Below are 26,838 nucleotides of genomic sequence, written 5' to 3' on the forward strand. Positions count from 1 at the left end.
CACCTTTGGTCAGGAATCTGCTGAATTGGCATGTTTCTTAATTGCGAGAGCTGGTTGTTGCCAATTCTTCCGTTTGTTGTATCTTTATAATGAATTCCAATGTCCAGTTTTGAGATTTATAGTCCTTACGTTTGTTTCTCTGTCCGTCTGCCGCTTCCTTATCATGAGTTTCAGTGTCTTGTTTCGAGATATACAGTCCATGTCTGGGGATTGTCCTTGCCTCCCCAATGCCTCCCCAATGCCTCCTTAATCAATCCCCCCTTTTCTTTTCCCATGCAAATTCTTTTGCATCAGATACTTTCATTATTTACAGTAACACAACAAAGCAGGCATCTAAACAACATGCACACAAATATTCCTAATACTACTAATGTGATTAGAGCAATGAACACTTGTTTCAACCATTGAAAATTGGGCAACCAGGAGGTTAACTTATTCCATATTTCACTAAAACTCCACGAAAGATCATCTTTACTGATATCATGTAGGATCCTTGTCTGCTTCCATATTTCTTCCAGGTCGGTAGAGATCCTTCCACTCTGATCTACATACATACAACAACTTGTGTTTATTACTGTACAGACTCCCCCTTGAGCGGCCAGTAACAAGTCTAGGGCCATCCAATTTTGTAATACTACCTGTGATAAACTAGATATCTCTTCTTGTTGAGCCTTTACAGCATCCAGAGTTTTGTTTTCTAACTTCTCTATAATTGCAGAAATATTAACTATTGCCTTTTCCAATTCACTCACTCCTAACCATGTGATAAACCATCACACAAAACTATGAAAAGGGGTGTGTCTCTCTACCATTGTATTGTTAATTTTTCATCTGATTCTCCGGATATGATTTCTCAAGTAACCTCGAGGCACTACATCATGTACTGTCATATTGGGGACTACCGCTCCAAGAGTGCAAGTTTCCTTCCAATTCTCAGGCAAGACCTTACGGGCTGTATCGTTGCATAGCCAATACCACCCTTTTCCTTCTGGAACTGTCCAGCTGGTTGAATTTGCCCAGCCGCTAGTCGTACTAATATCAATTGTTCGATTACAAGATGTCTGATTTCCCACATAAGTAGTATCCGTATTTATACAATCCTGTTTCCCCATACCCCTAGGTGGGTTACACCTTTGTACACATACATAGTAAGATTCCAACAGCACAAAGCTACTCACTTCTAGTTCCAAAACTTCTTCATATTTTTGACCCCAAGATGTGTTTTCCCACAAATTAGTCCAAGATAAGTTTGCAGGCAAGGGAATCCCGATTAACGATACACCCTTATTCCCATGCTGTGGCAGATGGGTGCATACCCAACAGTTCGTCTTATTAGTTACTTGAGAAATTGTTTGTATTAAGGTCAGGTGTAATTTCTCATCCCAAGTTGCCCACCCCGAATCCGAGAACCGCACCCCTGCAATCATTAGGATCTGGAAAACCGTAATTTTGTTGGTCCAATTGGAGTGGTGGTCTATATCCTCGCCGGGACCTTCTTCACCCTTGAATTGTGGATCCAAGCTGCTTGCTTCTTAATCTTAATGGCGGTGTGTGTTGTCAGTAATACTTGGTATGGTCCCATCCACTTTCCTTCCATTTTTCCTGTAGGGGTTGTCCTGAAAAAGTCTTATATATATATAATTCCCGAGCTTAAAGGGGTGGATTGGTTGATCCAACCCTCTAGCCCTGGTCCCTAAAACAAATTTATGTACTTTATTTAATTGTTTCTGAAGTTCAGTTATATAAGCATATAAATATTCTGATCCTAACTGCGTTAGGTCCTCTCCACTAAATAGAAATTGCTATGGCCTTCCATATAAGATTTTGAAGGGACTCAAATTCCCTTTTATTCTAGGTTTAACTCTAATTCCAAGTAATGCTAAAGGGAGGGATTGAGGCCATGACAAATTAGCTTCTTATCCAATTTTAGCTATTTATTGTTTAATTAAATGGTTCATTTTTCTACCTGTCCACTTGCCTGTGGTCTATAAGGAGTATGCAGTTGCCAATCTATCTTTAGAATCTTACTTATCTGTTGTACCACTTGTGCACAAAAATGTGAAACTCTAGCAGAAGACATTGCTACTAGAATCCCAAAGCATGGTATTATTTCATTTAACAAGACTTTAACCACTTCTCTTGCTTTGTTTGTTCGACAGGGAAAGGCTTCAAGCCTTCCTGAAAACGTGTCAGTCAGAACCAGTAATAATGATATCCCCCTTTTCTAGGGAGTTCTGAAAAATCAATTTGCCACTGTTGCCCCGAATAATTTCCTTTACCGATTATTCCAAACTTTATTCTATTCTTGGTATTGGGGTTATTGTATAAACAAATGCTACATTGTTGAGTTACTTGTTTTATCATATCATCCCACTAATGTCTGACGCAGGCTCTTATGCAGTGTGCCAGCTCCCCAATACGTTTTATTGTGTTCTGTAAGAACTATGGGCCATGTCAAACTAGAGGGTATTACTATGTGGTTATCTTTTAAATATACTCATCCATCTGGTTTCATTTTACCTTTCAAATCTTCAATTAATTTTAAGTCTTCTTTTGTATAATTTGGATATAGTTTGGATTTTACCGTCTGGTATCAAAGACAATGCCTTCACCTCAGTTATTTCAGCTGCCTGCTTAGCCTCTGCCAATCGATTTCCAATTTCAAAATCGGTGTTCCCCTTTTGGTGTCCCTGACAATGCATGATAGCTACCTTTTCTGGTTGTTTTACAGCCTCTAACAATTTTAAAATTTCTTCAGCATGTTTTATCTGTTTTCCCTGAGCAGTCAGTAATCCACGTTCCTTCCAAATCGCTCCATGAGCATGTACCACGCCGAATGCATATTTAGAATCTGTCCAAATATTTACCCTTTTTCCAGCTGCCAGTTCCAATGCTCTCGTGAGTGCGACTATCTCCGCCTTTTGAGCTGATGTTCCAGGGGGTAAAGGCTTAGACTCGATTACCTGCTGAGTAGTTGTTATAGCATATCCAGCTTTACGTTGTCTTTGCATAACAAAACTGCTCCCATCCGTGAACCAAGTTTCTTCCGCATCTTCCATGGGCTCCTCCTTAAGGTCTGGTCGGCTGGAATACACAGTCTCTATAGTTTCTAAACAATCGTGAATCACAGGTTGTGCTGGAGCATCACTAAGAAAAGAGGCTAGATTCACAATATTAGTTATCACAATTTCCACGTTGTCCTGTTCTACCAATATTGCTTGATATTTCAAAATCATCAATTCTTGTTTAAGTTGTTTAAAGACTTTTTGTGCTTCTCCAGTCCAGACTAACTTTGACTGGTTAATCTTTATCAATTCACATAGAGGCTTTACCAATAGTCCATAATTATAAATCCAAAGGCGACACCAACCTGTCATTCCTAAAAAGGTTTGTAGCTCCTTTACCATTTGAGGTTCTGGAGTCTGGCAAATGACTTCCTTATGTTCAGTTCCTAGTTCTCGTTGTCCTTCCGAAATTTCAAATCCCAGATAGGTCACACTTTGTTGAGCCAGCTGGACTTTCTGTCAAGAGACTTGATATCCATTTAAACCCAGAAAATTAAGACGACTTATAGTCCATTGAATACAACTCCCTTTAGTCTCAGTAGCTATTAAGAGATCATGTACATATTGTAACAAAGCACCTTCAGTGTCCAGAGGCATCCATGTTTCGAGTTTCCTTGCTAATTGGTTTCCAAAAATAGTGGGGCTATTCTTGAATCCTTGAGGTAGTAATGTCCACGTAAGCTGCGTCTTTCTGCCTGAATCGGGATTTTCCCATTCAAAGGCGAATAGGTTTTGGCTTTCTGTGGCTAAGCCTAGGCAGAAGAAGGCATCTTTTAAATCCAGTACGGTAAACCAGACTTGACTATTCTTTAATTTAGTCAGCAAAGTATAAGGGTTTGCCACTACTGGATGTATATCCTCAGTGATTTTATTTATGGCTCTCAAATCCTGAACTAGCCTATAGCTTTTTCATCTGCCTTTTTAATTGGCAATATGGGTGTATTGTATTCTGATTCGCATTCAATCAATAATCCGTACTGTAAAAATGTATTAATTATCTCTTTAATTCCTTTCCTATCTTCTATCCTCAAAGGATATTACTTAACCTTAACGGGTTTCTGTCCTGGCTTTAATTTAATAATTATTAAGGTCACATTTTTAGCTCTTCCAGGGACTTCGGTAGCCCAAACTCCTAGACATACTTGATCTGTGATCTCTAAAGGTATTTCACTTTTAGGGTCAGTTTGTATTAGTGCCAAGCTTAACACATTTATTAGTTGTTTTTCTCCTATTCTTAATTCCATTTTCCCTTTTTCAAAGACAATTTCTGCTCCTGCTTGCTCTAATAAATCTCTACCTAAGAGTGCCCATGAGGAGCTAGGCATATATAAAAATCTGTGTATGCCCCATTGTTTCCCTAACTTGTACTTCAAAGGATCACAAAAATAAGCCTTTTCGGTTACACCTTGTCCTGGTTTCAGTTAGAACAGAGTTAATTTTCTTCCTAGTAGCTGGTAGAATGCTATGTTTTGGCTTAGGATGAGAAGAGTGTTGATAACACCCTGATGTTTTAATTGTTGCAGAGCAGTGCTTATACCAAGCCAAGGACATCTCAGCTTCTTGCTCTGTCCTGCCAACAGGCAGGCTGGGGGTGCAGTAAGAGCTGGGAGGGGACAGACCCAGGACAGGTGACCCAAACTAGCCAAAGGGGTATTCCATACCATCTGACATCATGCTAAACAATATATAGGGGTGGCTAGCCGGGGGGGGGGGCCGGACTGCTCAGGGTTAGGCTGGGCATCGGTCAGCCGGTGGTGAGCAATTGCATTGTGCATCACTTGTTTGTACACATTATTAGTAGTAGTACTATTATCATCATTGTATTATTATTATTATTATTATTATTTTCCTGTCTTATTAAACTGTCTTTATCTCAACTCACGGGCTTCACTTTCCATTTCTCTCCCCCGTCCCAGAGAGGGAGGGGGGAGGGTGAGCGAACGGCTGTGTGGTGTTTAGCTGCCGGCCGGGTTAAACCACGACACGCCTTTTACCCTAACATAATAATTCTGTGAAGGCATTAATGCTTGATTTAGAACTGAATATGTTGCCCCATATCAATAAGAAATTTCACTTCCATTCCTCCCCTAGCTTCATTATAACCAGTGGAGGATCCGCTAGGGTAGATTCACCAAGTCCCCATTATTCCTGTTGAAATCAGGGGTCGATTACCCTAGGAAAAGGCTAGTCAATTTGTCCTCCGAAGCCAGGTCCAAACCGTTTTGTTTTATTTATTTATTTATTTATTTATTTTCATTACATTTCAGAGTTGGTCCAAAAATTCCATAGGGGTTTCTTTTAGACCTTGTTGGAAGCATATTCTCAATTCCCAATTCATCCAGGTTTTAGTATTTACTTAACCGTTCATAATTTTCAGGATGATTCGGGTCTTAGTGGGGGTCGGTCAGGGGAATGCAATTGTCCACAGTTCCCTGAGCGGTCCCATCGGCAATCTGAGCTCGCACATGAACTCAGGTTGTTTTAAGAGTTAACTGGTTTTCTGTTTCTGTGACAACTCTCTCGGACCCATCATGGTCCCTTTGCCCCAAAGGGCTAACACCCATGATTTTAAGATCTCTGCCTCGGGCAGAGGCAGAACTATTATCATTCCTACATCTTCTTTCCCTGCTCATTCAACTTCAAACACCTTTAACACTTTCAACAACCCTTTTAACACTTCCTTTATCTTTCTCCAGCCTGTACTTCTCTAATGCCATCATCAAAGGCTCAGTCAGGGGCCAACTTAATTCTGTACCTTTTCCCACCAAGATGCTGAAACATCAGTATACAACATTTCATCCTGTTCTGCTTCTCAAAAAAAACAACATTAACTGTAACAAAATATTATAGTTTAAAGTTCCATTTAGGGGCCACTTTTCTCCACATTCCAGCTTATAAAGCGGCCACCACTGATTACGATATTTTATCAATGTTTTCCTGTTCACACTTCCACCGGCAGATCCTCCAATATCCTTCCAGTGACTTAAAACACATCCTAACACACTTTTCTTTAAAATTTCACTGCTTGTTTGCCCCCCCATTTTCCAGTTTACACTTTCAGAATACACATGTTACTTGCAAAAGCATATCACAAAACGTATCACTCACAAAATACAGGCACGCATTATCTTTCAGTAGCAATGTCACAAAACTACTTATTACCAGCAATATTGCTAAAATCATAATAACAATAGTCAGAGTCAAATTCCACATGCGATAAGTCAGAAAACCGAACTGTGTAACACCGTAACGATATCTCTCTTATAACAATGCCACGAACCTACTATTACCACCAGAAAAATAGCCAAAATCACAGTAACAATAACCAAAGTTAAATACCATACTCCATGAGTCAGAAAACCGAAATAGACAACACAATTCCAGATGGACCTTAAAGCGAGCTCTTTCCTTAAGGTCCCCAAATATACTTATGGTGCTTACCACAAAGTATATACCAAACACTGCCTCGCAGAAGATCACCTTCTGACTTACAGACAGTTCCAGATACAGATGGACCCCAAGGTCCCCAGATATACTTGTGGTACTAACCACAAAGTATATACCAAATACTGTCCTGCAGAAGTCACCTTCCGACTTACTGGACAGTCCCAGATGACCGGTCTACCAGAAAACCAAACCAGAATAAAGAATATACTCACTTACAATGATGGGGTCCTTGTCTGCCTCCACAGTGATCCGGTGAGTCGAGGAGTCCCTCCGGGAAATCCCGGGGGTACCCTAGGGAGTCCTGTCCCCAGCGGGTCCTGCGGTCCGGCAGAGAGGTCGTCCCATCTGGGGTGCCAGATTGATTCAAAGATCGAAGCCGAAATTCCTTTAAGTGGTATATTCTTTATTGCAGCGCTGGATGCACGGGGGATCTCTCCACCTATCGTGCATACTCAAAGCAGAAAGCAGTCTTGAATTTATACAATCAATCTATCAATATTCTACAAGCACCTATACATATGCATTACCTATCCCCGCCTTCCCTCGCTTCTCATGCTAATTAGTCTTTTGGCACCTTGCGCCTGCGCAGAGCCTTCCAAGAATTGTGGGCAGGGGTCTTTGGGACGTGGGCAGGGGTCTTTGGGAGGAAGACCCCGAGTCTTCCTCACAGTGTACTTTTCACCTTTGGTCAGGAATCTGCTGAATTGGCATGTTTCTTAATTGCGAGAGCTGGTTGTTGCCAATTCTTCCGTTTGTTGTATCTTTATAATGAATTCCAATGTCCAGTTTTGAGATTTATAGTCCTTACGTTTGTTTCTCTGTCCGTCTGCCGCTTCCTTATCATGAGTTTCAGTGTCTTGTTTCGAGATATACAGTCCATGTCTGGGGATTGTCCTTGCCTCCCCAATGCCTCCCCAATGCCTCCTTAATCACCCCCCACGGCCCCCATCAGCCACCCACGGTGTCACCTGGTGCTCCGCGAACCAGCGGGGCGAAGCAGCCCGCTCCTTAAGCCCTGCGCACCCGTTGCCCTGTTTTATGAGGCCGTGGCAATCCGCGGGCCGTATTTCCACATCCACACCTCGCCCGCCACCCCTGCCCACCCCAGGGACCCTCACAGCCACCGGAGCGGGGATTTTGGAAAGCCCCCCCCAGGCTGAGCGAGCCCTGGCACTTCAGAAGCAATTTGGGAAGTTAAGGAGGTTCAGGGAACCATGCGGCGGAGCTTTCCTTTCTGTTTCCAATCCTCCCCCCTCGTTCGTTTGAGTTATTAAAAAAATATTTCCTATGACACAGCCGAAGGCCAGCGAGTCCATGAGTCACCAGGAGTGAGGAGTCACGCACGCACTGATCCATCTCCGCCGGCCAGCGCAGCGCCGAGGGGCCCTACCTGGGAGGAGCCGCCGCTGATAAAGCTGGCGAGGGCCAGCGCACCCCATGCCAGCTGGTTTTGGGGCAGCAGCCCTTGAGACCATCCTGAAATGTGGCCTGGGTTTCCCCCGAGGCTTTTTGGGGTGCCACTGTGCAGCCCGGCAGGCACAGGGAGGTGTTAGGGAGGGATTCCTCCACCTGATGTGGGCACTGCGTGTGCCACTTGTCAGGACATAAATCATACCACGGCCCCCCCCGTGCTGTCTCCCAGTGGGACGTATCCTGGCCGTGTCCCCGCTGCCCCTACCCCAAGGGGACAGGGCTGCGCGCCCCCCGCCAGCCGCCCAGCGCCGCCTCCCCTGGGGGAGCCCAGGAGCAGCCCCGCGGGCGGCTCAGCCCCAGCCCCGGGGAGCTGCTGGGGGTGACTCAGCCTCTGCCGGATCCAGACCCGAGCCCAAGATGCAATTATGACTTATAAATATTTGAATTTTGTTTTCCTCTTTTGCAATCGGCCCCTTTTCCACCCGCGGCCCTGCAATCGCGTTTCCATCTCTGGCAGCGCTGGGCTGTGGCTCGGAGGCAGCGCGAGGCAGCGGCGCCTTCAACGCTGCACCGGGCCCGCGACGCAGCCTCCCGGAGGAAGATGCCAACGTGCAAATTTCACGTGGCAAACAGACACTCTTTAAAACCAGCCTCTTATCTTTTGGGCTCCCGTTCAGGAATGTGCCCTCGCAGGACTCTGACATTAAGCATGCAGCGCTGGCGATAACGCGATTTAAAACATTTGGGTTTAAGCAACTCAGCACGCCCCGCTGCCTGCCTGGCTCCCAGCTGAAGTCCTGAGCCTGACGGTGCTCACCTGCAGCCCTGCTGCTCTCCTGCTCCTTCTGCCACACTCCAAATATTTGTCTTCAAGCAGCCCGAGCCACGACTGGTGTTTCACCCAGCTTGGGACTCCAGTCTCTTTCCTGAAACTATTCTCTTCCTTCTCACCTTTAAACACCACCAGAAAATAACACATGGGAGAGGGGAGGAAGCTTATAGGGACTGAAACTAGGAGGAAAGCAGGTTCTTTCAAATCAAAGCAATCCGTGTATCTATCACCGAGTATTTCTGGTGGCTCACTTCACTGCACATCTTGGTTTCCTGTTAGAGTTCCACCTTGAGACAAGCACAGGTATGCTTGCACTTTTTTTTTCCCTGACCTTTAAGCAAGTTTCAGCAGGAGGAATAACTGCACGTGGTTTTTCCCCCTTTAGGTGTGCTGTGCACGGAGGGCGCGTTGCAGCACCCGGTGCTGCAGTGTTCCTCCCCAGCGAGCTCCGAGGCTCGGCCCTGCTGCTGGGGACACGGACACTGCCTGGGGCTGCAGAAGCCACCGAGCTCCCAGAACAACCTGAGCCCCTTCCAAACCTTCCACGGGGCTCCTAAAATCTTCCTGCAAGGCAAAAGGGTGCCGCTGGGGTCCCATCACTGATCCGAGTCCTGCCCTCCCCAGCGTAGCCGGGGATTTACAACAAAACAGCCATTCATCTCCAGCCAGGTTTATTTTTAAGCATCCCTTTGGCAAGCACGAATAAGTTTTGTTTCATGGATTCCGTTCCTGAGGCTAGCTGCATTTTGCGCGCTGCAAATCCCTAATATATTTGCATGAATTATTACTATTAATAATACAATGTCTGTGTTCGAGATGCTGGACAGACGCAGGAGCAGCCACGGCTGCGTCCCCGAGCTTTACAGTCTTGCACAGAGTGAGTGTGCGTGGCAGCAGCCGGCCAGCAGCAGGAGAGCTGCAGTGACGAGCTCAGGGGCTGACTTAGGCGTACCGAGGGGGATTGACCAGAAGGACAGTCAAGGCACGAGCTATTTGGCAATATTTCATGGCAGAAATGCTAACTCTGGCCATTCTGCCCTTCACCGAGCACTGGGGCAGCAAGAGCTGGTGTCTGGCAGGCTGCGTGATGAAGGGGGCGGTGGAGGAGAAGTCACCAGGAGGGCTCAGGACCCATCCTGTCCCTTGGCACGGTGACAATCGGCTGCGCTGGGGACCCTCAACCCTGGCACCAAACTGCACGAGCCAGGAAACCTCACTGCAGAGTGCCCCGGGGACCAGGACCGCTGGAAGCCACTGGCTTGTTGCCGTCTGATAAGAAGGCACCAAGTTCAGCAGCTCCGCGTGCTCGGGGCAGCCACAACATTCCCTGTCGGGCTTCGGACTGATAACGCACAACATTTCACCAAGATCTGAACTAAGCATCTTGGAACAGCTCGCTCATGCTGAACTCTGGCACTTTCCACTTCCCGCCTCAGTCCAGGAGAAAAGCCGCCCACGAAACGTTAGCATTTCCCAGCGGTGGAAATTCTGCTTTTTGGCCAGCCTCGGCATCAACAGCAGAGAGCGGCTCAGAGGAGCCCGGGGAGGAGCGTCCGGATGAGATTTACGGCCCTCTTTCCAGCCACCTTGCGAGCGCAGCAGCTGGGGAACGCTCCCAGCCGCCGGGCGGTTCAAAGCTCTTGCAGCCACCCTGGCGCAACAATCCCCGGAGCCGAGGGCGTGCGTGGGGACGTGGTGCTGGGACACCCCCGGGGGGCAGAGGAGCCCCCGGGGCACCCGTCTGGGCTGCTCGAGGTCCGGCAAGCGGCTGCGAGCTGCATGGAGCGGAGCCGGCGCAGACACGAGGGTGTTTCCCCCGAATCGCCCAGTGCCGGTCCTTTGAGCGAGGGACGGGCCGAGGAGGCCAAAGTCTGAGTCTGACAAATTTAAGCCACATGACGTTCGGATCCGCGGTCGGTTTATGGTGAACTAAGCAAGGAGGGAGGCAGGGGAGCAGTTGGCAGCTCCCCCGCGTCTCTCAAAACCTGTTCCCCTGCAGTTCTCATCACCTCGAAGCCCAGACCCCCGGGGATGCTCGGACGTCTCCTCCAGCCACCCAAGGGAGCAGCTGCAGTGCCAGGAGCACCCACCCGTGGAGCCCACAGCCCCAGGCACCCAGGGACAAAGCCGGGGGGACGCGACCAGGCCGGCTCCTGGCCCCAGCAGGGCGCAGCCACCTCAGGGAAGCGGCCGGAGCCTGGCATTGACACAGCCGCCAGGTCCCCGAGCGAGGGGAGCGCCTGCGCCCTGCAGCAGCTCGCCCGGCCCGCGCTGCCTGCTGCACTCTGGACTTTGGTTTTGTGTGAGAGGCATTTACGGGCTCGGGGTGGCTTTTGCAGAAGCAGCGGCCAGAGGGAAGGTGGTGGGAACTGGCTTTGGAGCCAAGGGCACCTGGGCTGTAGCCTCAGCTTGGACAAGATGCGCAACGCCAGGCCAGCGCTGGTGCAGAGCTGGCACACAGAGACCCCCGGGACCTTTTGGTTAGGAAGGAGGGGCCGGTCCAGGGTCAGGTCCCACAGATAAGGAATGCTGCATTTAGCACGGAAATAGGGCATCAGTAAAGCCTAGCACTGGGGATGACGGCCCCTCGACTTGAAAAGGCGTGAGGAACTGAGAGACCCTCAGCCCCTCCGCCCACACCTGGGAGCTGAGCTCTTCAGGTGCTGCAGAGCAGTCAGCCAGGCAGGAGAGGTCTTTACAAAGGAAGCAAAACAGACGTGGTCCAAAGCGGGCTTGCCTCGTACCTACCTGCCAAAAAGGACGCCAGAGCGCACGGGGCACAAGCTACCACGGGCTGCGAAGCAGAGAAACCAGAATTAAAAAGAGGCTCCTTCTCTCCGGGCTGGCTGATCGCGCCTCAGACAGCAGCGTGGGGACGTGGGTGGGAGGCAGGCTGGCCCCGAGCCACGGGGGAAGCTGCCAGCCTCCGCTCCAACCACCCGCTGCGCCGCGCCGAGGGGCTGCGGGCGTCTGCTGCGTGGCTGCTCACGCCTCCGGCGCGCAGGGTGCAAAGAGCATCAAAGCCACACAGAGGCCTTCGGGCGCCAAACGGAACTGGGCAAGCTCAGAGGAGGGAAGCAAACAGGGCGAGAGGTTTGGGGTTGCACAACGCCGATGCGTGCGTGCTGGCGAGGAACGGATCTGAGCGGCGCAGCAGCATCGCGCTGGTGTAGCGCAAGAGCTCGGGAGCGTAATATTTAATTGCTGTAACTCCTCGTAGCTCAAGGGTAGGCTGAGGTGCGTGGCACGGCTCCCTGGGTGCACCTGGGGTTCCCAGGGCCGAGAGCTGCCTTTTCCCCTGTTATGCTGAAAAAATATTCAGGGAAAGGGGAACAAGCTCAAGGGGCTGATCACAGGTGACAGCCTTCTTCCTCCTGGGCTGCTTTCTTTCCACGTTCTTTGTATCAGTCCTTGCAAAGCGAGGCGATTCTCACAGTCTGTCACTGGCAGTTCAAATTGGGCTGCAAGGACTGAAGAACTGCAATGGACATCAGCCTACAGGGTGGAAACACCAAGGGGGTGCTTGGGGGTGAAATGAAGTGACAGAAAGGCCACAGACTGGGAAGAACAACTTGAAAGATGGGAGCGTGAGCTGAATTTCAAGGGAGAGACGAGAAGCCCAGCTCATCACCCTGCACTTGCCAGCCCAAGCAAGAGCCATTTTAGACAGACCGGCTACTGCACTAGTCCATACAGCAAACACCACAAAACAGCCCCAACAACAGTCACAAACTACCAGGTACCAGAGAAGAGCAGGAGCTTTCACCTGCAGTAACTGGCAATTTCAGAAGCAATGCCCAAGCAAACACTGGCTAGCACCGGTGTCTCTTGCAAGACAACCCCAGCCGAATAATCCCTCCTGCTCTGGGGAGGATGAGGAGGGTCAGATGCCTCCGAACTGCCAAATCTGGCAGTCAACCTAATCATCAAACAAGCACGCGTGCTCCCTACGCCATCACTCGCCATTCATCATCCCATTTTCTCACTGTAGTCAGTCCCTGATGCCTCATGAGTTTAATGAGCAAACTAACTAAATCAATACGCTCATCCTGATCCCCACAGGCCGCGGGCTGTGAACAACAGAATGTCTGCCTGCAAAAACTCTGCCTGGTAGGGGGGCTCCCAAGAGGGAAGGCCAGCACCCCAGCTCTTCGGACATCTCTGCCTAGGCTGGCCAAAAATTCACATGTGCATGTTCAGCACTGCCCTGGGAAACAGAGGAACCGAGCAGCTCCTCCTCTCCTACAGCCTCGTTTTCTCCTCAAGTATCACGTACAGCCTCGCTGCCCCCTGAAATCCAGGCACCGAAGGGATGTTTTCGCATTCTTGATGACAGGGAAATCATCTTAGCTGATAGCCTCTTCACGGGCCGACTGGCAAACATCAGTCCTCTTCAAAGACGGCCTCGGGCTCTTCAGCTCCTGTCAGCAGGGAACCTCACCGGAGTACCTCTGAAGCAGAGAGAAACGTGTGTATGAGAAGGAAAGTAAATTAGGTCTGAACAAGATTAACAGGGATTTAATTGAACTATGTGAACTGGAACTCCAGTCACGAGCTACTTATTAGGCTGTCTCGGGGGACTGTGCTGCTTGCACCGGAGGAGCACAAGGATGCTTTGTGAATGAGACAGCTCACGGGGACGGCGATGGCCACAGCTCTCGAGATGGGTGGCCAGAAAAGGAGAGCTGCCTGAATGCAACCAGAAACGAAGCAAAAAGATGTCTCAAATCCCAGCCATGTTTTTTCTTGGCCTGTTGAGGGAAAGGAACGTGGTACTGCCCATCAGCAGAGGAAGCCCAGCTCCCAGCCCGGCTCTGGCCAGGAGCACAAGGCGCAGCTCACAGAGGCGCTGCCGGCTGCCTGGTATCTGGAGGCAGACATCAGAAAGCTTCCCCTTCAATAAAAGGGACTTAATGAAGTCTTCAGCTCCCTTTGGGATGTTAATTACAAAACAGCCTGGAGAAAAGTGCTTGGGAATTAAAGGACTTACCACACTAGTCCTTTCCTTTCCTGGTGAGGGAACCAACAGTGGCACTTGCCAGAGCTCGCCTGCTCTTCCCACAGCCCAAGAGCGGCCACCGGGCAGCTCCTTGCTCCAGCCACAGAAACCTGAGCTACACTCACACACCATGGAGCTTGTGAAAATCCCCATTATCAATCTCCTGAATCCCCACCTAATCCCCTGCTCATATTACTAACAAATGCTGCCTTTATTTTGGAACCTTCAGGTGGGCTCTTGGAGCCAAACTCTCTCATGAGAGGCAAATTAATTTAGCCATTGCGCCATTTCCTCCTGCCAGGAAGGTGAAGGTGTTCTGGGAGATAGCTCGCTACCTCCAAGTCAAACACAAATAGACGCATGCCTGAAAGTATTAACTAACCAATTTCTCGCAGATTAAAGGATCTCAAAGGCTTTCCCTTAATGGATCGCTTTTTATGAATAGGTTATTTATGTCTCTGTGTTCCTACATTCTGAGAGCTCTGGCAGCTTTCACAGAAAACGCACAGAAAGAGGCAGCAAAATTTGAAAGAGTTTTTTTGTAAAGAAAGATATTCAGGTTGTATTTATTACACATTTCAACAAAAACTAAAATACACAAGACACTGGTAATTTCTAAAGACACAGTGTAAATTCAGTTAACAAATACATTGAAATAGGTATCAAGCTGTTAGAAACAGAGTGAAAATACAACACAATCCCACTTCCCCTTGACAAAATGAACCCCCAATGTCCATGATTTCCACTTAGCAATGAGCAGTTAAGCCTCTAGACAGCTAGACAAAGATGTTGATGTAGTAGCCTGCCATTCCAGGGTAACCACACAGGGCTCATCCCTAACTGGTTCTCGGCTGTGGAAGCACTTCTGTATTTTGGGTAATGTGTGCACTACTCTTTCAATATTTACAGTTCTGTGAGAACAAAGCAATAGAACCCACCTTTAGGTAACCTGCAGAAAGACCGAGTTGTTAGATAAAACAACCACCATCCTCATTTACTAAAAAGGAAGTGATTTACAGTACCTATCCAGGGAAGGGCAACACTTTTCTTTCCCCTGCAGATCACAGACAGGAGCACAAGCCCGTAATGGAAACTCATAGCACAATATTGTTCTTTGTTATTTGCGTGGGAAATTTTTGTAATGTTTCTTTGTACTGAGAACTCAAAGCATCTTTAGAGTGCTTGTGTCTCACATGCTTAGTTCTGTTCTCCTAGTATTGCCTTTAAGTAGTTCAAAAAAAAAAAAAAGGGCTGAATTTCAAGCAGCACTCTAAGCTGGATTTCAAGGAGCGCAATGGCATCAGCATTCCGGTTCAGAGAAGCAGAGAACGTGGAGCAGGGAAGCAGGAAGGGGCTGGAATCAAACTGGCACTGGGATCCACCTGGCTCACCCACCAAAAGCAGGAAGGAGCAGAAAATGCGGCCTTTTGCAAACCGATGGCTTCTGCAGACGTGCTGCTAGGCTTCTGTTAGAGCCCGCACGCAGCACAGCGCTGCTGCCGTACCCAGGCTCACAAGGCATTTGTGAATCGAGGACGGGAGTCTACGTATGCAAAAAGGATCGCAGACTTGCAGCCCCGCCAGAGAACCCTTTCCTTCAAAGCCGCTCTGAACCCTGGGTGCGCCTAAAACAGCAGGTTCTCCTCCCATTGACTCATTCGTGATCAAACAAACCAAGATGTGAGCTGGCATCAGGAAGCTTGAGCTGCCCTACAGAGACTCCGTGGCTACGTCACCACCTATCTCTTTCCAGTCCTGTCTAGCCATATTTAAATCTAATACTAGATTGTCCCTGGCCCTGGAGAGCCAGAGCCTGAAGGAACATAGCGTACATGTCTCTTGCCATAGAGTCATGCTACACAGTCAGCTTGCCGCATCTCCTCAGGCTGAGATCCTATTTAACTTCAGGAAAAAAATCAACAGGAGGAGACGCAGCGCACCGTGTAGCAGGTACGGCTGGGAGGGTGTTTGCAAATTCAACAAACCCCAGCTGTGTTGAAATGGAGCACACGGTTAAGGCTCAGCTAGCTCACAGGAAGGTTTATACACAGCACGGCGAGGGAGTGCTGGCTGATGCACGACAAATGCAGCGCTTCAAGTCCCCCACCTCAGAGCAGCTTTTCTCCACCAGGCAGTATCTGGTCCTTCCAAGTTCCCAAGCACATCCCATTACTCTAGGCGTTAAGCACCTTCCCGAACGGTGATTCCTGCAGTCACTGCAGTCTCCACCACAATCTCAATTCCCTGAAAGACTCCTGCTTTCAAGAAAGGGAATAGAAAGGAAGAGTACATGGGTGGGGAATAAGAAAGAGGTAGCGACGCTGAGGAAATGAAAGCTTTCATCTACAGCAGTCTGGCATCTGATGAGTTATTACCTAAAGAATTAAAGAATATGACAAAGCCATTATTATTGAGCCATAAAACGCAGCTATGTATTTCAGACTAGATGACAACAGAGATGAATGCAAAGCTATGTAGTGTGGTATCCTTGATCCATTTGATCCTTCTGCCTTCAAAAAACACAACACAAACCGGTATCCAAAGTAGCAAACCCATGCTCCACCTTCCACGGGGACTGTTCTACAAATCCTGGCCAGCATTGAGTAGATAGGACAAGCCTCTCCACCCATCAAAAATGACAGAAGTCACTTTGATGGTGACTGATAAATTAATCATGTCAAATGAAGTCCTGGATATGTGAAGTCCTCTTTGCTTTTTAAAAAAAAAATAAATCTAAGGCAGAAGCCCTTCCCTTCCACTTTTATAAGTTCCTCTCCCTTGTCCCTGAAAGCTAAAGCATGGCAATGCCAGAAAACCATTTAATATAGTTAGTTGCCTTTGATGTCATCTCTGAGGAAGCATGATTACAGGTGATTGTTTTGTCTTTTGAGGTTCGTCGGTCAAGCCTTTATCGTTTCTTCTTTGTTTCTTTCTTGGGTTTCTTGCTTATCTGCGGAGCAGTTGCCTTTGGCTTCTTCACGGTCTCTGACGTCTTCGGCTCAAAACTATCCGAGTCCTACAGGAATCAATCAAGAAACAGTAACTTTTTAACAGTTTGCTGACAGCTCACTTTGGGAATTTGTGTGCAAGCCAAAGGAACAAGTGCTGGGTATCTCTGTTGGAACACGTCTCTATCAAACCGAGCCGACATTTAATGAGACTTGAGCAGCACCATGTCTGCTTCTTCTGCGTGTGCTTTTTGAGGACTGCAAGTTCATGCCCAGAAACAGCTTGTTACCAGAGAAGCTGTTGTAAGTGTAAGTGTCTAAATCAGGCTTTGGAGAAACACAGTACCCCAATTTTAACGGCAGAAAGAAAATCAACACTAAATGCAAACTATTCAAACTGGGAAAATGAAAAGACACCATAAAAATCACCAGTAAGCGTGGTTAACATGCCATAGGTATTTCTGCAAAATGTTAAGCCTCATCCTGTGCAAGACAAAAGGTAATCAAAACAGCAGTACGAATGTCAAGTTCAGAGCCACTAAGCCAAGCCTGAAATTCAGGGAGGGAACCAAAGGCAAAGCTTCCTTCACCTGGCCTAACAAGGAGTCCTTAGGTATCCAGCTTGTTTCCTTCAGGGGAGATGACAGATAATACTTCAGCCATGGGAAATAAACTCTACTTATCTTGTAAAAACATAAGGGAGCAGCGCCAGTCTCATCTGAGAAAGCACACACACGCAGATTGCCTGCTTCCATTAAATGCATTTGAGTACAAATATTGCTTTAGCATCTTGGTTTCTATCAGTCAGAGCTTGCCAACTGGAAAAGGACACACAAAAAATGGCAGAGCAAGACGTGCTAGTTTCAAGCTTCCAAGACAGAGCTCCAGATAACAGAGGGGAAGGCAAGTATCTGACAGGATCCTTTTAATCAAGGAGCTCTGTTCAAACACCTCTCAAGTCACTGGGCTATTACAGTTCACATCTGCGTGGCTTTCCAAGGAAGGAGATTTGGCTGGCTTTCCAAAGGCTGTAATCAGCGCACAGGGAGCTGGCAGGCTCCGGAGAAACGGAGCAACAGGCAGATATTACTCAAGGATGCAGCGTGGTGCTGCCATAAAGCGAACACTGCTGCCTTCTAATGTTCAAACCAAGGTAGTCTCCAAAACCTGAAGCCTCCAAAACAGAGAAGCCAATCTGTACCCTACCTGGACTCGAGCACCATTCCCATGGTTTGGAGGGATGGTCTTTCTTGTTTATTGTCTCGGAAATTAATCACAAGGGCAGAACATCAATAGCTCAGCATGGAGGGGAAAAAAAAAAAAAAAAAAAAAAAAAAAGGGCATGCAAATAACAAAGGATGACCTTAAACAGGAACAGGTCCTTGAGCTTTATCACTTTAATTGGAGGCTTGGTCTTCAGCTTCCCACTTCAAACTAAAACCGTCACTCTTCCCAGCTTTCAAGAACAGCCATAAATATATAAAGGGAAGCGACAGACGCAGATGGATGGGCTCTGGTGGCTGCAGCAGGACTAGCAAGAGGGAGCGTGCACCCAGGCCAGGGCATCAGGAATCCAGTGCATCAACACACCTCCACATCCCACTGACAGTTAAAGGTGGAAGTTGGGCCATGAACTGTCCTACCTGAGCTAGAAAGGAAAATCTCGCTCTGCCCTCTCTGTTGTATGGTTTTAACCCCCCAGATTGCTCTTATCAGAACACATTGGCCAGAGCCTTTTTCCTTTGCACCGTGCCTCACCCTCAGGCGTTCCCTTCTCCAGCTACCCTAGGCATACTTTGTTTCCTACAAGCTCCTTTACAAGGCAGGTAACATCAATTCCACGTGCTGCTGAAAATCTCCATGCTTCCTCTGCACAAGAGGGTGCAAGCACGGCAACAGAGCCTGAAATCAAAGCTTTCCATTCTGAGTTGTTACTGAAAATAATACCAAATACCATGCATGTTTAGAGAAAACCTACATCAAACCAACAAACTTGCAGCCTGAAATACTGCCAGCTCCACCAACACGAGCGTTACTGAGCACCTGGGGCTCTTTTATGACAACAGCTGGGTGGATGCAGGTCACCCCACTGTGGCCCAATTTAAACTAAACAGAAGATGGAATCAGAGCCCTGTAGCTCACCTCAACCTTTGACTTCAACATTCTCTTCTACGAACAGCAAAGGGCTCTCTACATGCTGGCACAGGATTGGGCGCCAGGACTGAAAACTGCCTTCTTGGCATTCAAATACACTCGACATTTCACCTGTACCTTGTTTCCAAAAATCACACGCAAACAAGAGCCCTACACCACTTTCTGACAGGCAGTCCCTGCAAAGGGGGCGCCCTGCCTGGCAATTAATAGAGCAAAGCAGCAGTAGGATGATAATGTGGGCTTGGGACTGAAGTATTCTTGTGTGCGATCAGGAACAGCACGCACACCCAGCGGGAGGTGGGAAAGCTAGAAGGAAGGAAAGAGAATGAGCTATGGATCATCAGTTCTGGAGCAGACTACTGTGTCTCCACCAGCTCTGAAATGTTCCCTCCCCCCCGATTTTCTGTGATTTTGTGCATCTACAACAACATTAAAGAACACCGCTTACTGTCTTATGGGACTTTGAAACTGGCAGGATTATGGCTAACACGCAGATAAGCTGGAAAATGGCTCCGAAGAAGAGTCCGTAGCGTAGCACGTTCTCCATGAATGTGGGCTCGGGGATCTCGGGTGGGGAGAAATCCAATTCAGCAGCCATAGTGGAAACACCTTTCTCCTCTAGTGCTCTCAGGAAGACTGGTTTCCACTGGGAAGAAAAAAGAGTAGTTATTTACATCGTGTGCTCTGGCGTTACTTTCCAGCAGCAGAAAATTACAGGCTACCTTACAGGGTTTTCTGAAGATAACCTTTGGATATCTTCACAATACACTGGTACAGATACAGACCCAAACACAAAGAGGGAAATGAAACTCACATTCTTTTGGATGCTCGTCTTTTTCTTTACTTGCCTAAGAAAGCAGCCCTCAAATATGAGTTTTAGTACGTTTGCAGGTGAGGGGAAAACAAGCAAAATATGACAGATGGCCATAACACAATAAAGGAAAGCTAAAAAAGCAAGAAGATACCTCTCCCTGAGGCTGATCGTGCATGCAGGATGAATGCCAATTATTCATTTTCACTTACACTGTACATGTAATCACAGCCTTGTTGTTTTAGATGTACAAAACCCAACGTTTTAAATAAAGCACACAGAGAGTAGATTTGCTGAAGACAGTGGGATGAGTTCAATGTTTAACTACAAACAGTGTGTCAGTGGATGGCTACAGGAAGCCCCACATACCTCGCAGTGCTCACACAGGAAGTTTGTGTCACAGTTAAATATTGATCTCCTGGGTCCCCAGCTAGATTTTCAGCCACTCCCTCCCTTCCTTTTCCTAATGGAGTTATCGCTTCATTCTACAAATGACTAATGGCTCACTACAATGACTGAGAACTCTCCCTCCAGAATTGCTCAAGTACGCCACAGCAAGTCACAAAAGGGAAATTCAATTCTTCCGAGATGCCACCAGAACTCAGCTGTGATTGTCTTACTCGGTTTTCCTGAGCTGCATGATTCAGTCGTGTGCTGATTGAATCAGCACTCCTTGTTTATACACAGTTCTCTCTTGGCTTTCGTTTGCCTTTTGTATGACTAGGCTGGGTGCACGATGGTGCTGCAGGCACGTTTCACTTGGAGGGCAGTAACCTGTCTCCTGGAATTCCTCTATCTCCCAAGCAGGCTTTGCATTTCTTACGCTAGGAGATTTCTACAATCTGCAGATGTGACCACATCCAGAAGGACAGTAAACATAGAGGCTAACTTGAATAAAGTTATAATTGACACATTGAAGAAAAAACCTCAACAACTCTGTGCTGTCACAGACAGAGGCAAATCTGGGTACAAACTAAAAGGCATGGTAAATAAATCACAAGCAATAACAATTCTTTTAATTCAGCTGAAGTACGGGATCTAATTTTGGATTGAAGAAGACAGCAAAAGTATTCCCAACTGCGTTTAGTATCTCCTTTGAATCAGGATACAATTTAATATCTCCTTTGAATCAGGAGATAGGAACAGGTGACCTCCTTCAGTCTATACTTCAGTGAAGAGAAAAAAAAAAAACACTTCAAATTCTGACTGAATTCGTGATCTGTGCATGAAGCTGGACTGGGCCATGCAGGCTCACAGAGTCCCAGTGCAGACCCAACGCTGGGACTGGGTTTAGGACAGCACCAGTAAAGCATGCATAAATGTAATGCACTCCTAACTACCCTCAGCTTTGAAAATTCCCCTTCCTCTAATCTACCAAGGCAGCAGTTCCTAAGCAAGAATCACAGAAAACTTCAGCCTTGAGTTGTATTTTGTCTGGATTTTACTTATTGGGACACTTTTAGAGAACTTCATTCTTGCTCCCAGTCTTTGTAAACAGAGCAGGCAGGCACGTTGCTTCTCTTCTCACCTGGGGTTTTCTTGGCACAAGCTGCTACCGACAGTCCTGATTGACACACCTGAAACACCAACACAAATCAGAAAAGGGAACTGACACAGAGACAACAACACCAAAAATCCCCGTCCTCGTATTCCGCCAGTCACCCTTCCCTTTCCTACTTCACCTCTCGTTAGGGCGTTATTAATTGTGTAAATATCCCCAGTGACGTGAGCAGCACCGAGCGCCCAGGTGGCGAACACAGCCCACGCAGCACGCCCTGCGCTGACACCACGCTCCAGCTCTCGCAGCAGTCACAGCCGGCACCCCACGGGAGAGCCTCTCATTTTGCTGCTATCAGTGGAGCTGAACTAATACAAGGGGAAAAAAAATTCCCTGCTCTGAAAAGACTCCCAGACCTGCACGCCGAAGGAGGCTACACCTCTGAGGTAGATGTGTCAGGAGGCCCAACAAGCAGCAGGGAGCCGGGCTCGGTACCAGGCATGCTGCCTCCTGCAGCACACACCAAACGAGAAGTGAGTTTTCTCACCCAGGGAGCTACCTCGTCACACTCTGCCTGGCGGCCAATGCAACAGGGCCCTGAGTGCCAGTCGGGTCTTCCTCCCTCTTCCAGAGAAGCTACAGTTTCACCATCTCTTCTTCACCACAGGCTCAGCCACCTTTTTCCCCAGACAGCCTAGCCTGTTACCTACACCTAAAGTAAATGTTCTTAGGCTGTATTTAAAGGTTTATACTCTGGCAGAAGACCTAAGTGTATGACACAGCACGGCCCTCCCCAGCTCTCCCACTTGGTTTACCAGCAGGTATTGCCTCTCCCCCCAGGCCTTGCTGGCTCACTGGAACACTCTGGTGGAAGCAGGTAAAAACACAGCTGAACCACACTAAAAGAACTGACCTGATTATTGGTTTAAAACTACTCTTGGGGTTTTACAGCAAGCTAGCTGCTGCCACCCAGCAGTACCACAGAGCCACACCACGGAGTCAACGCGGGGCTGCAGGGCTCTGGCTCGAGGCTTTGCTCAGTGCCACCAGGGGAAGCCGATGCAGCTGTCCTGCTGGGGGCAGAAACAGGCCCCACCATACAGAACCTCGTGCTTTCAGGCTCAGGGCCATACACGAGCCACCCTAACAGGGGCAGATAAAACCTCTCCTTCTGCTGCCCCGTGCTTCCCAGCTGGCACCCCCAAGCCCCATCTCCACGTACAATAACTAACACAGGCAGGGCCACAGGAGCACTGCAACCACAGTTGCAGGCCAGGCTGGACGAGACCCGGGCCCACCCGCTCTGCCCGGACCCCCCGGATCTTCAGGGTCTCCCCGGGTCTCCTCAGGGTCCCCTCAGACCCCCTCGGGCCCCCCAAAACCCCCCGAGCCCCCCCGGTCCCCGCCGCCCCTCACCGGCCGCTCTCCGCCAGGCCGCGCCGCCCCGGAAGCGCTTCCCGCCTCGGCCCGCCCCTAGCAACCGCCCGCGGCCGCCCGGTTGCTAAGGGCGGCCTACCCCGAACCGCCCCCCCCAGGCCGCCCCTCACCCGGGGCTGGCTCCGCTTCCCCGAAGCGCCCGAGCGGCCCTAATTAAAGCCTCCTGCTGCTGCCCGGCTTTATTTGTTTGATTCTTTGGTTATTTGGTTGTTTATTTCCCCCTGCCCAGCTCCCAAATGGAGACGCCTCGATGTGATATGTAAAGGGGGAAGCAGCGCGTGCTGCGCTTTGTTTCTCCGTGGTGTTAAAAGACTCAGATCTTCTTGGCCCTTTTCCTAGCCCAAAAGTGTCCGTATAGCACCAGCTTGGTTTTGCTGCAGGTCCAGGAGTCTAAATACTTTGAGGAACCCTTATCGGTTTGCTGATAAAGAATCAGTTCTGCACAGAGGGCGTAAGGTGCGGCATTTGTAGTAAAAGGATTTCCCAGGCTGCTACCAAGCATTTCAGTTACATAGGTATTAACAACAACAATTTCAAAGGTTTCAAGCAATTGGATTTAAAACCTTTTATCTTTTTATTTTAATGCAGAAGACTTTACGGACAACTAGGGAATGTGCACAGCTGTGAGTTGCAGAGGACAAAGGCACTTTACAAAGCATTTTTTCTGGCTTAAAAAATTAAGAAAAAATTACTCTTAAATAATGATCAGAGCTTTCACTACCTGTGATGGCCAAGGGATAAACCCAGACTCAGGAACAGCAATAAACCCTGGCCTTTAAGGTCTGAACACAGCATCGAGGATACAAAACCCCTGAGGATGGAGAAATAACTCCTGTGAATGTCAGGAGAGCCGCTGTCAGTGCGGCTTAAACAACCAGGTTAAATTATTTCCATGCTACCAGCACACTGAGCTGGGGGTGCTGCCATCCACGTACACCCTCACGGCACTGATCCTCAGGGTCTGAGGGCAGAGCACACACAGTGCTCACATCAGTACCGTCCGCCTTCCAGGTTAAAGCCCCTCCATTCCCTCTGCCAACAAAACTGGCACTAGCTATGGACAGGAGAAATAGGCAGACCAAAATTGCAGCTTTTATACAGCTCCCACCCATCCCCTCTACCACCAGCCCCCTGGCAGACCATCAAACGCCTTGGTGGCAGTGCCAGGCTCTGTGCAAGGGCAGTGGCCTTTGAGCTGCAAGCAGGTGGTGCCATCAGCCTGCCCTGGCTGCGTGCCTTCCACCTGCACCGCGCTGACCCATTCATTTCCCTGATTTTGAAACGATGAAAAAGGAAGCTGTTTGTAGGTGTATGCTGGGTGGATGACTTTCCAAAGCCTGTGAGATTTGTGTGGGTTTCAAAGCTAGCATTGATTCAACAGGCAGAAATGGCAATTTTGTCAGCGCCCAATTCTGAACAGAGACAGAGCTCAGATGTGAAGTCTTTTTCCAAATCCAACTCATCCTTAGCTTTTTTATTTCTTTCTAAATTTCTTTTGGTTTGCACTGCAGTATTCCCTGCAAGTCTTTGCAGTGAGACCTGTTTATTACCATACACTACACATATGTCCTTGCTCACCATGATCTTTTCATCCTCAGGTTGTTATTATCGAGCCAGGAGAAAATAAGTATAACTGCTTTGTTTTTAGGTCCTTACTGGAAACACGGATTTCCTCACACCCTCTCCATAAACTAACACGTCTTACTTAAACTCTGATTTTTCATCAGAAGCTTTTAAAGCAGTGTTTCCTCAGGAGGGGTACCAGCAGATGAAGGACTTTTGTGAGCCAGGGACAGGGTTAGGATTTTAACGCCAGCTCTTCTTGTTCCTGGAATGTGGCTGTATTGTGCTGTGTAACTTTCTAGCCAAAGCTCCTTTCCAAACTGAAATGAGAGTGGAAGACCAAAGATGAATTCACTGCTGGCATCTGAGCTCTGTCTGCCTGGGTAGGAAGAGGAAAGAGCTGGTATTTAGCTTGAAATTCAGGAACCAGTGACTCTCAGGTGACTGTAGGATGCTGACATCTGGCTGAAACTCCTGGCAGTTCACTTGGGTGATGCTGAAATGCTGCTGTCGCTCCACCAGGAGATAAACAGAGCCAGACAGGTAGCAGCTCTATAAATGGCTCTCACCCGCAGAGCACATCAGGCCTCCTGACACATACGTATCTTGCTGGCTGGTGCCATTTGTTCTATTGTAGTGTCAGTGATACGGTAATGTTTGAAGATTAAGTAGGCTTTTCAAGCAAGCTTTTAACTCTCTGAGACAGCCTTTTCTAATGGCACTTCCTTGTACGTTTTGAATTACCGATTTATTTTGGCTATTTTTAATCGGATCCCTTGCTTCAGACTCATTCTCATGGAGCAAACTGTGCTCCCATCCAGAGGGACCTTTTGCGAGAGATTATTTTGATAATTGTTTGTATTCAGGTTCCTACCAATCTGAATTCTTCAAGGGAAATTTCTCCCCAGGATACCTAGTGTTGTTCAAAGGATCGACTCGGGAAGCTCTGAAGATCCAAATCCCAGCACTTCATCTTTCCAAGGTGGAAAAACCCAGTCTCGTATAATTTTCTAAAGGCAAGTCTTACCACACCTGCTGTGTTTGAGATTTGGCTTCTCCATTTCTTCCTTAGAAGTAACTGATAGCACAGGTCAAGCCTTGTCTTTCTCGTTTCGTCTCATTTTGTTTGCTTTCCACAGAAATTATTGCATCTTTGCAAAAAACCTTTGGAATTAAAAATACTGGGTATGTACCAGCAACAGACAATGTAGTAACGGTCAATTTATTTATAATATGTCATCAGTCTGCTATGCGGGATAAGAAATTTGAACTCAGATATGCCCCAGTCTATCTCTAAGGTGGCAAACTTAGGCAGAAAATAAAGCTCCTAATCTTCTTAGTCAGTTCTGTTTAATGTACCATTAGGACGCTTGTGATAAGTGGGCCACCACCACATCTCTCGAGTAAAAGAAACCCACAGGAAACAGTTGTGGGGCTTAGAGAAACTGGAGGCCAACAGTCCCCGTCTGTGACATTCTGGAGGAGCGCAGAAAAGCTCTTGACAGCTGAGAATAGGAAGCGATGTTTTTGTCATTTGATGGGTTACTTCTTCCTGCCATTAGTTTCAGCCTCCCAGGGTGAGCAGGCCCATTTCACACGCTGCTCAGCTTATCTGGAGCTACCCGTTCTGCACCTGGAATAGACAGGGGCGATTTTTTAAAGCATGGCACAGGGACTAGAGGAGGTAAAGCTAAGAGGAAATCAATACCTGGGAAATTGCTGCAGGATCCTAACACCATGTCCTTCATCAGCGAAGGACCAGCAGTGAAATATAACCCTACCTGGTGTGTGCTTCACCCAGGGAGGTTTGGTCTACGCGCACGTGACTCCAAAATGCAGCAGCTCCAGCTGGAGAAGGTACCTGTGGTGGCCTGTATATGGCCACAGACAGCAATGATGTAGGCTTAGGCAAATAGAGAGCTATCCAGTGGGCATTGCTGACCCCAAGTGATGACCTGTGGGGGCAATCCCAAAGTCACATACCCTGTGTTCTGGGGGCCAGCAGAATGCCCACAGAACCAGCCGCAGGAGGAAGGAGAGGTGCGGAAGAGCTGGAAGGTTCTAGGAACAAATCAAGAGATGCCCTAAAGGGAAAAAGCCGTTTGCTCCCTTTACAAGGCAGATTTGTCGTTTGTTGTGCCAAATTATAATTGCTGCTAGTCCTAAAGTGAAGCTCCCATGAAGAGAGCTTTCACGCTGCTTGCACGTGTACCTGCACGGGGCACGGATCCACCTGGGTGACCACCCTATTAGGAAACAGATGGGTGCAGAACTGTCCCCAAACAGCACTGGATCCTATCGCAGCCTGTAGCAGCTTCGTCCTGAGCTGTCAGCAGCCGGAGCCCCCGTGGCAGGACTCAAGCTGCCGGCAGCAGGGGGATGACAGCCACTGCTGCTGCCCCAGGAGCGGCCTCGCTAGCCAAGAGAAAGCTGAAGGAGCCTGGTGGAGGAGCTCCAGAACTGACCCCTATCAGCCCTGGGAAGACACCAAGGCTACGACTAAAGCTAGAACAGCAAAATTCTGTGGAAAGAAAAGCTGCTCTTTTTATGCTATTTAAGAACTCCTAAGCAGTATCCACCCGATGGAGCCTGAAGGGGTTTCAGAAAGTTCTGCTGCCTCCCACAATTAATCTGGTCACAAAGAGAGCTTTTTGTCGTGTAGGTCTCCTTG

General features: G+C 48.1%; 2 protein-coding genes across 3 annotated transcripts in view; both read right to left on the reverse strand.

The window, feature by feature from the left end:
• SRC (SRC proto-oncogene, non-receptor tyrosine kinase) overlaps positions 1-11,706 on the reverse strand; it is a 36,618-nt gene extending 24,912 nt beyond the window's left edge. For both annotated transcript variants that reach the window (XM_082773321.1, XM_082773320.1), the window contains exon 1: positions 11,506-11,706. The gene's annotated coding sequence lies outside the window, so the exon portion shown is untranslated. The remainder of the gene's footprint in view (positions 1-11,505) is intronic.
• A 2,603-nt stretch (positions 11,707-14,309) lies between these two features.
• On the reverse strand, positions 14,310-21,256 carry MANBAL (mannosidase beta like). Its single transcript, XM_082772996.1, has 3 exons — positions 21,198-21,256; positions 19,307-19,504; positions 14,310-16,772 (listed from the first exon to the last, which is right to left on the reverse strand). Exons 2-3 carry the CDS (start codon positions 19,454-19,456, stop codon positions 16,665-16,667), a joined length of 258 nt encoding a protein of 85 aa, XP_082629122.1. The 5' UTR covers positions 19,457-19,504; positions 21,198-21,256; the 3' UTR covers positions 14,310-16,664.
• Positions 21,257-26,838: the final 5,582 nt, after the last annotated feature.

This window comes from Aythya marila (assembly GCF_965140915.1).
Source record: "Aythya marila genome assembly, chromosome: 16".
Taxonomy (NCBI): Eukaryota; Metazoa; Chordata; class Aves; order Anseriformes; family Anatidae; genus Aythya; species Aythya marila.

Excerpts from the sequence above, each read along its gene's own strand:
- MANBAL (XM_082772996.1), bottom strand. The coding sequence starts at position 19,456 with ATGGCTGCTGAATTGGATTTCTCCCCACCCGAGATCCCCGAGCCCACA. Across the intron at positions 16,773-19,306 it reads TTTCAAAGTCCCATAAGACA|GACTCGGATAGTTTTGAGCC; the intron begins GTAAGCGGTGTT and ends TGATTCCTGTAG.